Consider the following 14,591-nt stretch of genomic DNA (forward strand, 5'->3'; position numbering starts at 1 on the left):
TCTATTTTGGAAAAAAATATGAACGATAGTCATCGGCAAGAGACAAATAATTGTGGCATGAATCACACATATAAAGTTTGTCAATTTAAAAGATAATTTTGAAAGTCAAGAAGGTTGCAGTTTTGTCGTAGTATCATTTAGTTTTGTGTGAAACAGCTCAGTGAACTACATCTCTCGTCTCGCACAATATACGTCACCAACACTAGCTAGCTAACTATCTTAGCAATGGTTCAAACACAGATGTAATGTTATTTAACCTGATGTGTGTTATCCAGTGACTCCTGGTCTTTATATCAGCCAGGAAGAGAAAGAACGAGTCAGACTTATTGCTGGTGTGAGTTCATCCCAGTAGGAAACACACAGACATCGTAGCTTCAGAGAGAGAGACGTCACTACGTGACTTTTGGGTGTGTCGTCTTTCTAATTACGTATTTTCACAGTCTGATATTTCAACAGTTTTACAACAAACTGAGACTTTCTTGACTAAAACTGACAAACATCATATGTGTGATTCATGATGCAATTCAAACGGGATCAAAAAGATATTTGTCTCTCTCCGTTGACTACCGTTCTTATTTTTTCTGAAATAAGGTCCCATGGTGGTTCACTGGAAGAGGAGAGACTTCACCTCTCTATTAGGATCAGACCGATGAACGGATTTCAGCTGATATTCTTAAAAATGTGTTAAACTGTAGCTCAGTTGTTGGAAATTCTGGCATCAAAACCTGCAATGAAACCGACTTTTTGAACACATTTCTGATGCAAACATTAAATAAAGGGACAATGTTGGCAGGAATGTGTTCAAAGATATTAAATACAAACCCCAAAGATTGTCTATGGACATTTTTCATCCAGAAATATAGTTATAGGCCTTCAAAAACCCTTGTAACAAAGCTAAAGGCTGACGCAAAAGAAAAGAGGGAAACAATAAGAGACACAAAGAGAGCGCAAAACGGCAGAAAGAAAGACACAGTGAGCACGCGATTGAACGCCACCTCGATCGTCGTGATCATATAAACGATCGCGTCAGATGTTGGTGAGCGTGGTCGAGGTGATGAGGCGCACAGTGAGCGTGCCCGGGAGGTCGTTGTCCTGGCGGCTGCCCTTGTCGCGGAGGTGAAGCGTGTGCTGCTCCTGCCGCTCGTTGGGGTCGCTGAACAGGATCACCTGACCCAGGAAGGTGTCCACGATCATGTTCTTGTTGTAGATCTGTTGGCCGCTCGTGGGAGGAAGGCAGAGATCCGAAAGCGAAGGAAGAAAGAGAAGCAAGGAAAGAGAGAGGATAGAAAAGACAATAAGCAGTCACGAAAGAGAAAATACACTAAATTAAAAGTTGATAGAAGGTAGAAGAAGCACGGAGGGGTTTAGTTTTGTCTTCCACTATGTTCATTTACAGCGGTAACATAACATACATAACGCTACTGCTGAACAGTAGATTTACACATTTTGTCGGGATGTGCTTGATAAAAGTAGATGTTTTGGTCCGGGGGGGACAGAGCCACACATACAGTAGGTTAAGTGTTTAGGTGAAGAGATGAAGAAGTATGTTATTACATGGAGAGGAGTCCTTTCAGTCTGCAGTCACAGCAGACACGCATCTTCATCAGTTTGACACAGAGAGGTTAACAGATATTACATTTTGGTAAATCCCTTCAGAGTTCGGCCGATTACAGCCCAGCTTGTCTACAGAGCAGCAGACGAACACTTCTGCCTCCGCTCACCGAGATACTATGATGCAATTTCACAGGTCTGATTGAGGAAATGCAACATCACATTACCAACATTAATTCCCTAACAAGTACACTGGTTCTCACATATCCCCTGATATTGAGCCTGTAATTGATTGGTAATGGATGTTCAGCTAATTTCCTCAGCAGTTACACTCTCGTGTGGTAAAGTCAAACACACACACACAGAGACGATGAAGGAAGGTGAGAAATAAAGTGTTAGGGATCAAGAGCTGAGAAAAAATTCAAAGTGTACAGCTGTATCTGATGTCATTAAATGACATCAGATCTAAAATTACTCCTTCATTTAGCGCAGAGATCTCAAAAGCGAAAGGCAGTGAAAAAGGTTAATTTCAGACCCTGCACGTTATGCATTCTATGTATTCTATTTCATCTTATATTTTATTTTTTATAATGTGTTTTTTTATGCTTTTAATGTTTTATGTAAAGCCCTTTGAATTGCCTTGTTGCTGAAATGTGCTACATAAATAAACTTGCCTTGTGGAAATTGTGAATCATTGATATTAAAGTACATCATTCAGAGGACCTGAGCTGCTTCAGTTTGGTTACAGCCCTCATGAACGTGACCTCCAGTGTTCAGTCCCACAGTGGGACGGTGTCTGCAGAGAGTGACAGCTCACCTCGATGTGGATGCCCTCCTTGGGTTTCTTGCGGTAAAACAGGCCTTTGATGTCGAAGTTTGGGCACCGCGTGTCCTTGTGAACCGGTGAACGAACCCTCTCTCCTTCACAGGTGATGATCACGTACGGATCCACAGCTGAAGATGAAAAAAGTCTTTCAATCAGTACATAGTGCTGATAACAGACACTAATCAGATTATACTGTATGCATTGATGATTAGGTGAAGAGTTTATTTCCAAAACATAGTACATTGTATAATAATTTTCATTATCAATTCATCTCCAGGTCGTGATTTCAAAAACGTTCTTGCACACCATAAAGTCTTGAACTTGAACTAACTTTATTAACACAACATTTCAGTCCTCCAACCTTCATCCGCAGGACTGAAAAGTTGAGTTAATAAAGTATAAATTAAGTTGATTCTTTATGAATCACCAAATATACCAATTATACACCAATTATAAATCACCCTTCAAGTCTTTTCCTGTCAGGGTTTATTTCACAACAATGACCGGTTCGCTGTACATTAATCCGCTTATCACACGGCTACTTACTTAATAAACCAATCATTTGACACAAAAATGCTCCACAACTACCAGATCTATATGCATGATCCTGGTCTCTATGGATATGTAAGACATCAGAGAATTCATCCCCAGTGTAAGGAACATTGTGACTGTTACTATGCCTGGGTAAATTGTGATGAACCAAAGGAAAAATTTACAATTTTTATCCTCGCCTAAAATGTTTTCTAGATTAGACAGTGGATAACACCATTACAGCAATGATGCCATGCACAGAGATGCTACTGAATTCATTCAGTAACTCCTCGACTACAACTGTGCCAAAGCAGATATAAATAACACAAAGTACATAGATTCTACAAAGGTTTTAGTGAGGACAGGACCAGGCGGACTCTCCATTTGGCACACTTGGATACCCAAAGTGTGCCAAATGGGTTTTCTACCTCTTGAAAAGGAATTTGGCTATAAAATACTCCTGATATCCACTACAGGAAGCTATGTGCACACAATGGAGCCTTTGGCCATGACATTTACCCTGTGCATCGTCGCAGTTTACCATTGTGCACAGTATAAAATCAATAAAAAACAACTAAATTGTGTAATTTTGACTCCAAATGGAGTAGTTTTATTATAATAATGAAATATGATCAAGTAGATAATAACAAATAAGATCAATAACAATGTAAATAAGATAACAAAAAGAATCCAAAGTCAAGTATCTACCTTCAATATTAAATATTAGGGCGTTGATCTTGTAACTAAAATATTGAAATCATTGCCAAACAAAATGCACTTGGAGTGTTGTTTTAGTAGCATTAAGGCCTCATCTCTTAGAAATAAGGTTAAATTAAGGAGTTTTACTACTGTAGTAGTGGAGTATTTTTTCATGATTGTATTTGTACTTGTGCTTAAGTAAAGGATCTGAGTACTTCTCCCAGCACAGGAAACTAAAGCCACTATGTGGAGGATATAAAGGTTTTGGACTTTGGTGCCCTCCGGTGGACACTGTGGGAGCCACCAGGAGGATCTGACCCAGGATACAGAATGAAAAAGGTTGACAGCGCTGCATAAACTAAACTCATTTCTACCAGGATTGTCTCATTTTTAGGTTAATTAATTTTGAAAGATAATCACATTAAAAAAACTACACATAGTGGCTTTAAAAGTGAGTAAAAGTGTCAGGTTTGTGCACACAATATAAGAGCTATAAAGGGGGTAAGGACTGTACACTGCAGACTAGAGCTAAATAAGCAGCTACAGTTTCAGCAGATGGTGCTGTGGTACCTCGTGATTTGCTCAGAAGTCTTTCCTTACTGGGATTGAGGTAGTGCAGCTCTGTGGGTGTTCACAGGAGTTTACAATACAGGAACATGATCATCAACTTGCCAATACAATGCATACTTGCCAACCCTCCCGATTTTCCCGGAAGACTCACGTTTTTCATCGCCCTCTCCCGGTTTCCTCCCGGGGTCACAATTCTCCCGTATTTCTTCCAATTTATGGACATTTCTTTTTACTTTTCATTATCTTAGCTTGTTGTATAGTCCCATTCTGGTGACTTTAAAATGAAAATCGAAATCAGCGAAATCATTTTTATGTTAAACTTTTGATTTAACCTTTAATTTCAAGGAAAGAAAACTGAATAATTTGCCCATTTGGTTTAGAAATCCTTTCTATTTTTGAAGTCTCAAGGTTGGCAAGTATGATACAACGTGATGGGAGTCAGTGGTCCTACCTCCATTGGACTCCTGTCCCTGCAGACCCTCAGCATTCAGTACATGGACCTGAGTGACCAGCTGAGGGTAGCCACACATCCCCGTCCAACATGTCTGAGGAGGATCATCAAGAGTCAGCTCTCTGGGAAACAAAGAGTGGACGTGATTGTTATAAAACCGTTGAAGCCAACTGGACTCGGGAATCTGTTTTACATTCCAACCTCTTTCTTGTACAAGAGAAACAAATTAGTGTCCAGTAACACAAAGTTAACAACATAATTCTTTGAGCTGAAATGAGAGCAAAACTTTGTAAAACACTCCTCTGGGAGATGAAGTCAAAGAGCAGCAGCAGTAGCAGCTGTGCATGCAGCCAGCATTTAAAGGATAGGATCACAACTTTTCAAGTCTGCCTTAAAGGAATACTTAACCCACACTAATTGCATATCAATTACTCATCCCGTGTTGCCTTAAATACCTGAGGAAAACTTAGTTTTTTCTCACATGCCTCCACGGTGAACGAAGAATCAAAAAACGGAGAAAAGTCTTGATGAATTGAAGTAAATGGGGGCCTCGTTTAACATCTGTTTACAAACTCTCACACAACTGGTGCAGTATAATCCAGGTTTCATTGATCCAGGCGTACGCTCACTACTTCCCAAACACATGCATCTTCACTAGAACCTGACTATTTAAAACATTTGTGTGAGAGTTTGTAAACAGATGTTAAACGTGGCCGCCATTTACTTCAATTCATCAAGACTTTATTCCGCTTTTTTCATTCTCCCTTTGCCGTGGAGGCATGAGAGAAAAAACAACGTCTTCTTCAAGAATTGACGGTAACACGGGGTGAGTCATTGTGGGTGAAGAATTCCTATAAAACAAGAGCTCAGTGCTGATATGAACATTGAAACAGTTTTTGCTTGTTGTAATTCCTCCTCCTGTTCACACTGGACATCAAGAGACCCTTTTCTAAATCCACACACCTTGTTCTGTATATTCCAAAGTTTATCTGAAGTTAATATGAGGCTTCATTAGTCTGAGTTAAACAAATCAACTATTAACTTTTTAATAAGAAATTCCCTCTTTGTGTTACCATCCCTTCTGTTAGGGCGCTTTCACAAGCCATAGTCCGTTTGGCTAGTCCGAATCAGAGTGAAATTGATACTTGTTTATTTTTCTATTTAATCTGGTTCAGTTTCACAGCGCACAAATTAAAACGGACCACATAAAAAAACGTAATCTGCTGAGGGGCGTGTACGAAGGAGTGAATTAATCTTTTTCATCTCGAGAGCTGCCACTTCTATGCAGGGAATTGCGGACTTTGAAACATTGCTGTTGAAGTGTTTTCACTTTGACTCGGCACAAATCCCTTCTCCAGTTTATCTTTTTTTTTGCATATTCTGTATGTTCTCTTCGGCCCAGATATCGAGCACCCATCAGACTTCTGCAGAAGTCCAGGTTAGTCTTCTCCCACTCATGTTAACCTGTCGTTTACCTGTGTCCATCTCAACAAATGCCCGCAAAGGGAGCTTTCGTTTTGGTTTGCTTGGAAACGGTCCGAGACCACCTCTCGCAAGTGGTCTCAGACCGCTTGTTTTGGTCCGCACCAGAGTTCGATTAAAGTGGACTAAATGTTGGTTGTGAAGGCACCCTAAAGCACTGTGTGTAACAGAGTTTGTACTGTATTTGGTTCCACTTACCACAGAGTTCACAGCAGCCTCTCTACAATGTATTGACAAAAGTAAATCCTTTCTATGAACATGTTAGCATTTTTAATTGTTGAGATGCAACCTAAAAGTCTATCTGTTGGACTTGGAATGCATTTTATAGCGCTAAATCGGTTGTAAAACCTTGGATAGTACACTCTGAAAGCTAGCTAGCTACCAAGTCTGCTGAAATAACATGATAGGTTGATGAATCTGAGTCGACTGGCGAGCCAGCTTTTATGACTGACCAGTACACATACTGTATTCTGTTCCTATCCAAACAATCAATAATATGGAAATAACAACAAGCCTCCAGTACTTCTTCTTCTTCTTCTTCTTCGAGACCTACAGTGTATCGTGACATGTACTTGTGGTTGAGAATCACTCGAAGGTTCAAAGTAGACTCAGGGCATTGAAAAAGTTACACTATGTGTTCAGTGGTAAGATATCAGATTTACTTGCAGTCTGAAGGCACATCAGTGAAGACACGGAGCAGGAAGTCGCCCTGCTGCCCGGGGTCAAAGGTTGTGGGAATGATGACGTAGCGGCCCTCCTGCAACTCCTTCCTGAGGAAGACGCAGCGCGAGTTGATGTAGATGGAGCCCGCTACTTTCTGCTGGGCTGAGTGCATACGGTACTTACGATTTAGCTCCACCTGCAGGATGAGAAGACATTATAGAAGACGTCTGTCCACCTGAGGTGTTCCATTAGTTTATTAATCAGGCTTCTTGTGCATGTGTGTGTCTCTACCCGGTGAATATCAAAGCCTATGGCGAGGTTTTCCCCTTTGCCCTCTTTGGGTGTGGCTCTCTTTTCTTTCTGCTGTAAGCAGATCAGCACCTCGTCCTCCACCTTCTTCACATCAAACACATACTGGGAAGAGAGAGCGGGGGGGGACATCGTATTACACTCTGGTCACACATCTCTCTATAATATGCACACTCTCTTCCTCCACCAACCTGAGGGTTCTGCAGGAAGGTGGCCTTGTGATTGATGCAGCCTCCGGACCGGTTGCGAAGGGGGTCCTGGCGGTGGACCCAGGAGCCCCTCATCACCTCCTCCTCCCAGGTCTTGTGGATGCTCAGGTAGGAGGTGTTGATGAGGCGGCACAGGATCAGGTCAGTGAAGTACTGGCAGAAGTCGTCGAACGTCATCCTGCAGGAGGGCAGGAAAAGGAGAGGAGAGAAGAGACCGGAGAGAGTGGATACCAACTAGAGGGAAAAGCTTGAAAGAAGAAGAACCTTCAACAGGTACAAAAATAGAGGAAATGAAATCAGGAACAAAGAAAAGGGTCACATGTTAAAGGGAGACTAGGACTTTTGGTGCTGACATGGAATGAGATTAAATGTTGACAATAATAGAATCGGTATCAATACAATTTTATCATTTCCCATCCCTATGGAGCCCAAAACAACGCAGTAGCATCGGTTCAGGTGAGGAGTTCCCATTAATCAATTAGACGGTGAACATGAAATCATTCATTTAACCATGCCAGCACCACCTTAATAAATGGGTCTATGATAAGGGAACAGCAAAATAAAAATGTTAGTACATTTATGGTTCTCACCAGAACTCGCCGTCGTCCTGCACGGTGACACCGAGCTTCTCTCTCTCGCTCTTGCTCACCTTGTTCCACTCCTCCGAACTGCAGACAGACGTGACAGCAAACACACACATGAGGCAGAAGAACGGCATCAATCTGACAAGAAAGCTACAAGACAACCATTGTTAACGCTTCATATTAAGGTCTTTGTAATAAGCGTTAGTTTTTAGGTAATAAGGCCCTTATTAGATGCTTATTATCATTATTATGTGTTAATAAGACTATACAAGTGTTAATAATAGCATCATACATATGTTTATTGTTTGATTATAAGCACCCACATTTTGGTCAAAGTATGTTTTAGCATCAAAATACTATTTTCCCTTCAAGCTCTTCTAAAAACATTTCCCCACGTGACCTGACGTAGGTTTCTGCACGATGACGCTGCTACATGTACAGTATAAAAAACATCCTTATAGTCAGTGTATTAACGTTACATACAGTAGCTTAGATGGCGGTCGGCGTGCTCCCAGTTTGGAGAAGCAGACAGGAGTACGAAGCTAAGCAATGTACTGATGTGGACGCCACGTTAGTTCAGATCAGAAAGTCACACAATAACACAAACAAACTAACTGATCGATGCAGCGGTAGACCAGCAACTCCGTTGTTCCGAGAGGTAAAATTAGTGAGATTAGATTTTTTTTAGGTGACTAAAATAAGTTTTTCTGCTGCTCCAGTCCACAGCCGCTTTACCTCGCCGTCAGACAGCCCTTTCTGACGGGGAACTGAAGCCACTATATCGCTCTCTTTAAAGCCACCAGACTACATTCACAAAAACAGTAATTTTACCTCACAGAACACGAGAGTTTACATACAACCCCCACTTCAAAAAATCCAAACTAACCCTTTCAATTATTTCTAAACTTAGCACAGCTAACATTGACTCAGCTAGTTCTAGTGTTCACATTATTCATAACCTTATTGATTAGCTTACTGTGGTAACCTACGTCACTGCTTTTTTAGCAAATAAAACAAAAACGGAAAAGAACGCCCTTTAATAAGGATCTCATAAAGACTTATAACAGCATTATTACCTCTTAACTAACGCTTATTGCAAAGCCCTTAATATAAAGCGTTGCCAGATATTAATATGTATGAATAGTGTGAGCCATTTAGCTGTGAATCTTTTAATAATCATAATTACTGTGAGCTCGGTAACTGTATCAAGTTCAGATATATAAATGATGCATGTGTCTACCCCTCATGGGCACGATTACGTTAAAGAGTCAGTTGAATGTGTGTGTTTGTCAGTGTGAATCATACGTACATCAAGGTCCATTCTGTATTCACGGCTAAGGGGGAAACACAGGCTTTTTACTGGATGCATTAGCTCTGTGTTTATGTCTCTCTATTTATGATTCACTGACGAACGTCCACGTCTCAACAGTCTGTCAGACTCCATTTACAGTAACAGCTTTTTTTTTTTTTTTTATCAAACCATGAATAAATTATTCACAGCGAGAGCGAGCGAGTGATTGAGAAAGAAGAGAGATGACTCGCGTCTCTTTAATAACATCTTTCTCTCTTTTCGGGCCTTATTAATAATTCAGACTCCATTATGATCCGGCTTTACCACCTCCCTGTTTGTTTCACAGAGTCTGGAAGCCAACAATTCACAGACAGAGAGATGTCGAGGGAGCAACTTCTCTAGCTCAGCATTACCTATTGCCCTATAGGAAGTCTTTTCTAGGGAGAAATAACAGCTCTGTCCACCTGATTGAATGGCCACCTGTGGAAACAACTCTTATAGATTCACCTACATGTTAGAACTGAAGGTTTAGTCAGCTAAATTTCTGTTTTGTGAGGGTCCCGGGAAAAATGCTATCTGAGCTGCACTGTTTGATATTATTCTCTACCAACAAGCAACGCTTCAACAGGGCTGAAGTCAGTCATTCGTCTTTGCTCCGTGGCCCATTAGCTTGATTGCATCTCCATTTGTCATTGTCTACATGACATTTTCCCATTGTGCTGCTTTCTTGTCTACGTTGTGGGCATTTTATATGAGTTTTGTCTTTGTTCAGTCGTTTTGTTGTTTGCTCACTCATCAAGCTCAATCTCACAGAGACCAGTGAGACCGAGGGGACCAATGCGCTTTCGACATTTTTAAAATCTAATTTGTGAAATTGTTTGAATTGGTACAGGTCACAACAAGGTCACGTATGAAAGGACAAAGACATTGTTTGTGTTGCTCTGGAAACGTCTGACTCACCTAAATTACAGTGAGAAATTGGACTGGGGGGGAAAATGCCCGTTTGGAGCACGTGGCCAAGAGTAGGGATGTCACAGTGAGGACATTTTCCCACCGGTTAATAAACACCGGTGTTACCGATTACACCGGATACGTTACAAGAAAAGATGACAGTCAATATATGTAGCACGCTTACTTTGATCGTTCCCTTATAGCATTGGGTTTAAATCTGAATTTGCGCCAAATAGGCTCTTTTGCTTTTTGCTTCGACACCAAATCCTCCGCCATCTGTCAACTCTTTCTCGTCCTGTGTGTGTGAAATCTGACTCCTGCTACTCTGTGCCGTACGGAGCAGACACTTTCACTTTGTAGCATCTGTGTCCGACTATGTATTGATAACACAGCGCTGATATGCGAAAATGAACTAAATGGGTTTTATTTCTGTAAAAAAGGCAAAAAGACGATGGGTAATACCGACTACCGCGGCAAGCCTGGCCCAGGGTTGGAAATTAACTTTTTTGTCTACGTGCCACTGTGGCTGGTGGCTACCAAGTGGCAACCTCTGGTGCTGAGAAATAAAGCCAACGCAGAAGTGCCAAAAACTGCAGTTCCTCAATTGCCCACTTGAGGCTCCAAAAGAGTCAATCTCCGCACTATCGCTTATTTATCCAAAGTTTATTGAGTGTGTCCAAAGCAATACACCCACCAAACACCCGCCAAGCGTGAAGTAGATCGGATGCACGTTTCTCGAGATATGCGGAGGACACACAGACAGAGATTCCTTGCTTTATTAGATAGATGAAGAAGGCTCAATGAGACAAGATAAGATATGATGAGCTGCAGCAGTTCATCCGTGCCTGTAGGTGGCAGTGTTGTGATTTACCTGTCGCTCCAGGGGCCGCTCCACTCCTTCTCTCCCCAGGGGTTCCTCATGCGGATCATCTGCAGCTTCTCCGACTTGAAGAAGGCCAACAGTCCGTGACCTAGCCGCACTTTCCGTACGTCTGTCACGGCGTAGGCGTGGCCTTTGACCAGGCCGCAGTCGAGCCGTGCCTCCATGTCCTCTACCGTGGTCGCCTGGGAAACAGGAAAACAGGGAGATTTAGTGGTTGGAAACATGGAAGCTTTTTTGGATCTCTATGAATATGTAACAGAAGAAGGCTGGCACAGTTTCCTGGGAAATTACAAACAGGTAGGTGTTTGGTAAAAGGCACACAGGGACGATGTCGCAGTGGAAACTGCACAAAAAGCTTTTGTGTTTGTCTGGGAACCAAAAACAGAGATTTTTGTTCCTTTATTACCAACAGTAGAGACATGACAGGACACCAGAGGGAGAGGGAGAGAGATGCAACAAAGATCCCCGGATGAACTCTAACCGACGACATTACGGTTCATTCGCAGTATCTTAACTCCTATAAACCATGCAGGTGCACCATGATTGCTTATATTGCACAGATGTTGCACGAAACTTTAACACTTTTATTAATTATTTTTGCAGTTTTAGCCAGTAATTCTATCAATTATGATAACATTATATTCACTAAAAGAATTGCTGAGATCTGTTGACACGGCGCAACGAACTCAAACAGTCAGATGATCCGACATGTTGCAACAAACCAACAGTTTAGATTACAGCCAGATTATCTGCACCACTTTGTTTGGCTGTAAAACCACCTGAAATGTTGATAATAATCACTTATTGCAGGAAAACTGTTTGTGTGCACAACTACTGCAAGTGTGGGTGTGTTGGATGTTTACAAGGGACAGATTAGGTAATCATTTTACCATTTCTTGGCATTAATTGTATTTTTGGACACATTTTGCACTGATACTTGAATATACAATATACATTAGACTTTATATTATATTATTATATAATATTCTATTATTAAATTATTATACAATTCATATTTGGCCTATATATATTTATATAATATTATATATATTTTATATTAATAGCATTGACTTGGAATGAAGTTGGTTCAATGTAAAAATACAAATAAAAAATAGCTTTGATGTAGTTAAACTATTTTTGGGGTAGTTTTATTTAATGTAGAGTAACTGGTAGCTTAGCTCACTAAACTTTCCAATACCTTGCCCAACACTGCCTCTTAATCAACTCATATATCAATTAACTTGAATGGAATATCCGCAATTATTTACAACTATCCTTTACTTTTACATGCAAACCTGCGCAGTTGACAAGAAGCATTGCCTCTTCATTAACTCTTAATTGAATTAAATGATGTACAATCCCAGCACCAGCACGTTCCCGACTCTCTAGCGTGTTAGCAGCATATTTGAGGGAGTGTTTTCGTTGTTGTTGTTGTTGTGGTAAAACACACACACTGGAAGATTTACAATAACAATTTGAGCAATGCGCCATAAGACGAGAAGAGGGAAGAGAGTCATCAGACAGCGTTATCAGAAAATTGGTTCTTCGATCCAATAATTATGTGTTCTGTGCACTTTTTTTTTTTTTTGTGAGACATTATACTGCAAATTTTGTACTCTATTATCCTCACAACAACAGAGAGCCTGATTAATATGACAAACAGAGAGTTGCACAGACAGACAGGACAAATAGATGTAATACTTAATGGAGGTCTGAAACACCGGTTTGTCTGGTGAGAATAAAAGACCAGCTAATGGGAGTCACGGTGGTCCGACGGTCTTTGTGTGCAGCTCTGGAAGGTCAGAGGCTGGAGTCATACTCTGGTTACCGTGAAGCTACATTTAATAGACCGGGCTTTTATTTGATTCAATCACTGAACTCAACCAGGAAAGGTGTCTTTATGAGACAGGTCTTTAATTCCTTTTGCTCTCAGCAAAGATGGGAAATACTAGCAAATTGTTTATTTAAACCAGTATGAATATTACTTGCATAAAAATGAGGCTATTGAATAACATATCAATTATGATTTGCCTAAGTTTCATGCAAATCCAAGCCGTAGAAGTGCTTCGACTGTGAGTCAAGTAACATTGTCTGTGGGAAAAATACTTGGGAGCCAGGGGTGGTTGAAATAGATACTCCTACTTTTTATCTCCTAATTATCTTTGTGTCCCCTTTAGATCAGGTCTCTCTTGTTGGAGTAGGTTTTCCACAGGTTAGTTTGGGGTCAAATCCAAAATGAAGACTTCTACTAAACACTAAGATCAGAGAGTTACCATGCCTTTCTCTCATGTTAATTCCCGCCTGTGTTTCCCCTTCGTCTGTCCAAGAAAGATGCAAATGAAATGAGAGTAACCGTAGTAGAGCACTTAAGATTCCTTGACCCATGGATCAGCAACCCACAATAAATACAGGGTCTTCTAAAGGTTCATGCATCCCCAGAATAACAATTTATGATTGAGAAAAACAAGTGAAAGTGGTACTACTGGTTATATCCTCAGAGGTCTCATTACTCTTGAACAATAGACCCTCCAGTGTAAAAAACTCATGCATATAAAAGAGCCATATCATTTAAAAATTGAACTGCGCCTGATTCTGAATCACAATAAGGGATTGTGAATTAGTTGTTGCTGGAGCAGGACGTCAGGGAATAAGACTGGCATGAGACAAGAGGACCAAAAGGCCAAATAGTGAGATTCATTAGACGGCACGCACTTGTTTTCTTAACAAGCAGACAGGAGTTCATAATAACACTTTGCCTCGAGTCCTAAAGCATTATTCATTAATGTGACTGTTTGTAAGTTTTTACACGTATAAACGTGTTTTAAATGTTTTTTACTGCCAATTTGTTAACAGGTTGTAACCTAAAAAATTTGACGTTCCGCGACTTCAGCCTGTAGACTGCTTATAATGTGAAGAACGTTATGTTAACAAGCAATTTCTGTACACTTCCATATATAAAACTGTTTTCTAGACACTAAAATGAATATATTTTGTTCACTGAAATACAGTCCTTCATGCTGACAGCTCCCGGTTATCTTGGTTGATTAAAAACAATCAATATGAGTCATTTCAGAGACGAGATGCTTTGCTTTAGTTTCTAGAAAATGTCAGCCTCACCACACACTGAGTGGCTTCCTCTTGTACCCTTTCCCACTTAGATCTACCATTATCCTGGCATTAGTACATGCGCCTCACTGTGAGCAGTACCCAGGCTTTGTGCACATACTTTAGGAAAGGAAAAAGCATGCACAATATCATCAAAATGGACAAATCAGAAGCACTATTCATTTGTGTGTACCTCACGTAATCTCAAACAAATTACTGCACCGCTTTCAAGAGCCTTTGAAAAGTTGCAGAAAGAATTTATGCAGAGATTTGGCACTAAAGGAGGCTGCTATCTCTGCCGCGAGACACAGGCAGCGAGTGTCTTCACAATGTCAACACGCAGACACACAGTTTCTCATCCCAGGATTTTAAAATCATTGCAGAAAATGCTCTAATTATTAAAGAGCTCTGGGGCACAAAAGGTCAGCTCTGGTGGATTAGACAGTTTTCAGAGAACAGGTACTGAAATGATGCTAAATAAAAATG

General features: G+C 40.7%; 1 protein-coding gene across 1 annotated transcript in view; it reads right to left on the minus strand.

Annotated features, from left to right (window-relative positions):
- Positions 1–514: 514 nt before the first annotated feature.
- capn5b (calpain 5b) overlaps positions 515–14,591 on the minus strand; it is a 47,345-nt gene continuing 33,268 nt past the window's right edge. The window contains exons 6-13 of the mRNA XM_037748261.1: positions 10,989–11,182; positions 7,882–7,959; positions 7,274–7,469; positions 7,065–7,187; positions 6,773–6,969; positions 4,629–4,750; positions 2,369–2,505; positions 515–1,209 (exon numbers count right to left, since the gene is read on the minus strand). Of these exons, the coding sequence (XP_037604189.1) occupies positions 1,027–1,209; positions 2,369–2,505; positions 4,629–4,750; positions 6,773–6,969; positions 7,065–7,187; positions 7,274–7,469; positions 7,882–7,959; positions 10,989–11,182 (1,230 nt within the window). The 3' untranslated portion in view covers positions 515–1,026. The remainder of the gene's footprint in view (positions 1,210–2,368; positions 2,506–4,628; positions 4,751–6,772; positions 6,970–7,064; positions 7,188–7,273; positions 7,470–7,881; positions 7,960–10,988; positions 11,183–14,591) is intronic.

This window comes from Sebastes umbrosus, chromosome 17 (genome assembly GCF_015220745.1).
Source record: "Sebastes umbrosus isolate fSebUmb1 chromosome 17, fSebUmb1.pri, whole genome shotgun sequence".
NCBI classification, from domain to species: domain Eukaryota; kingdom Metazoa; phylum Chordata; class Actinopteri; order Perciformes; family Sebastidae; genus Sebastes; species Sebastes umbrosus.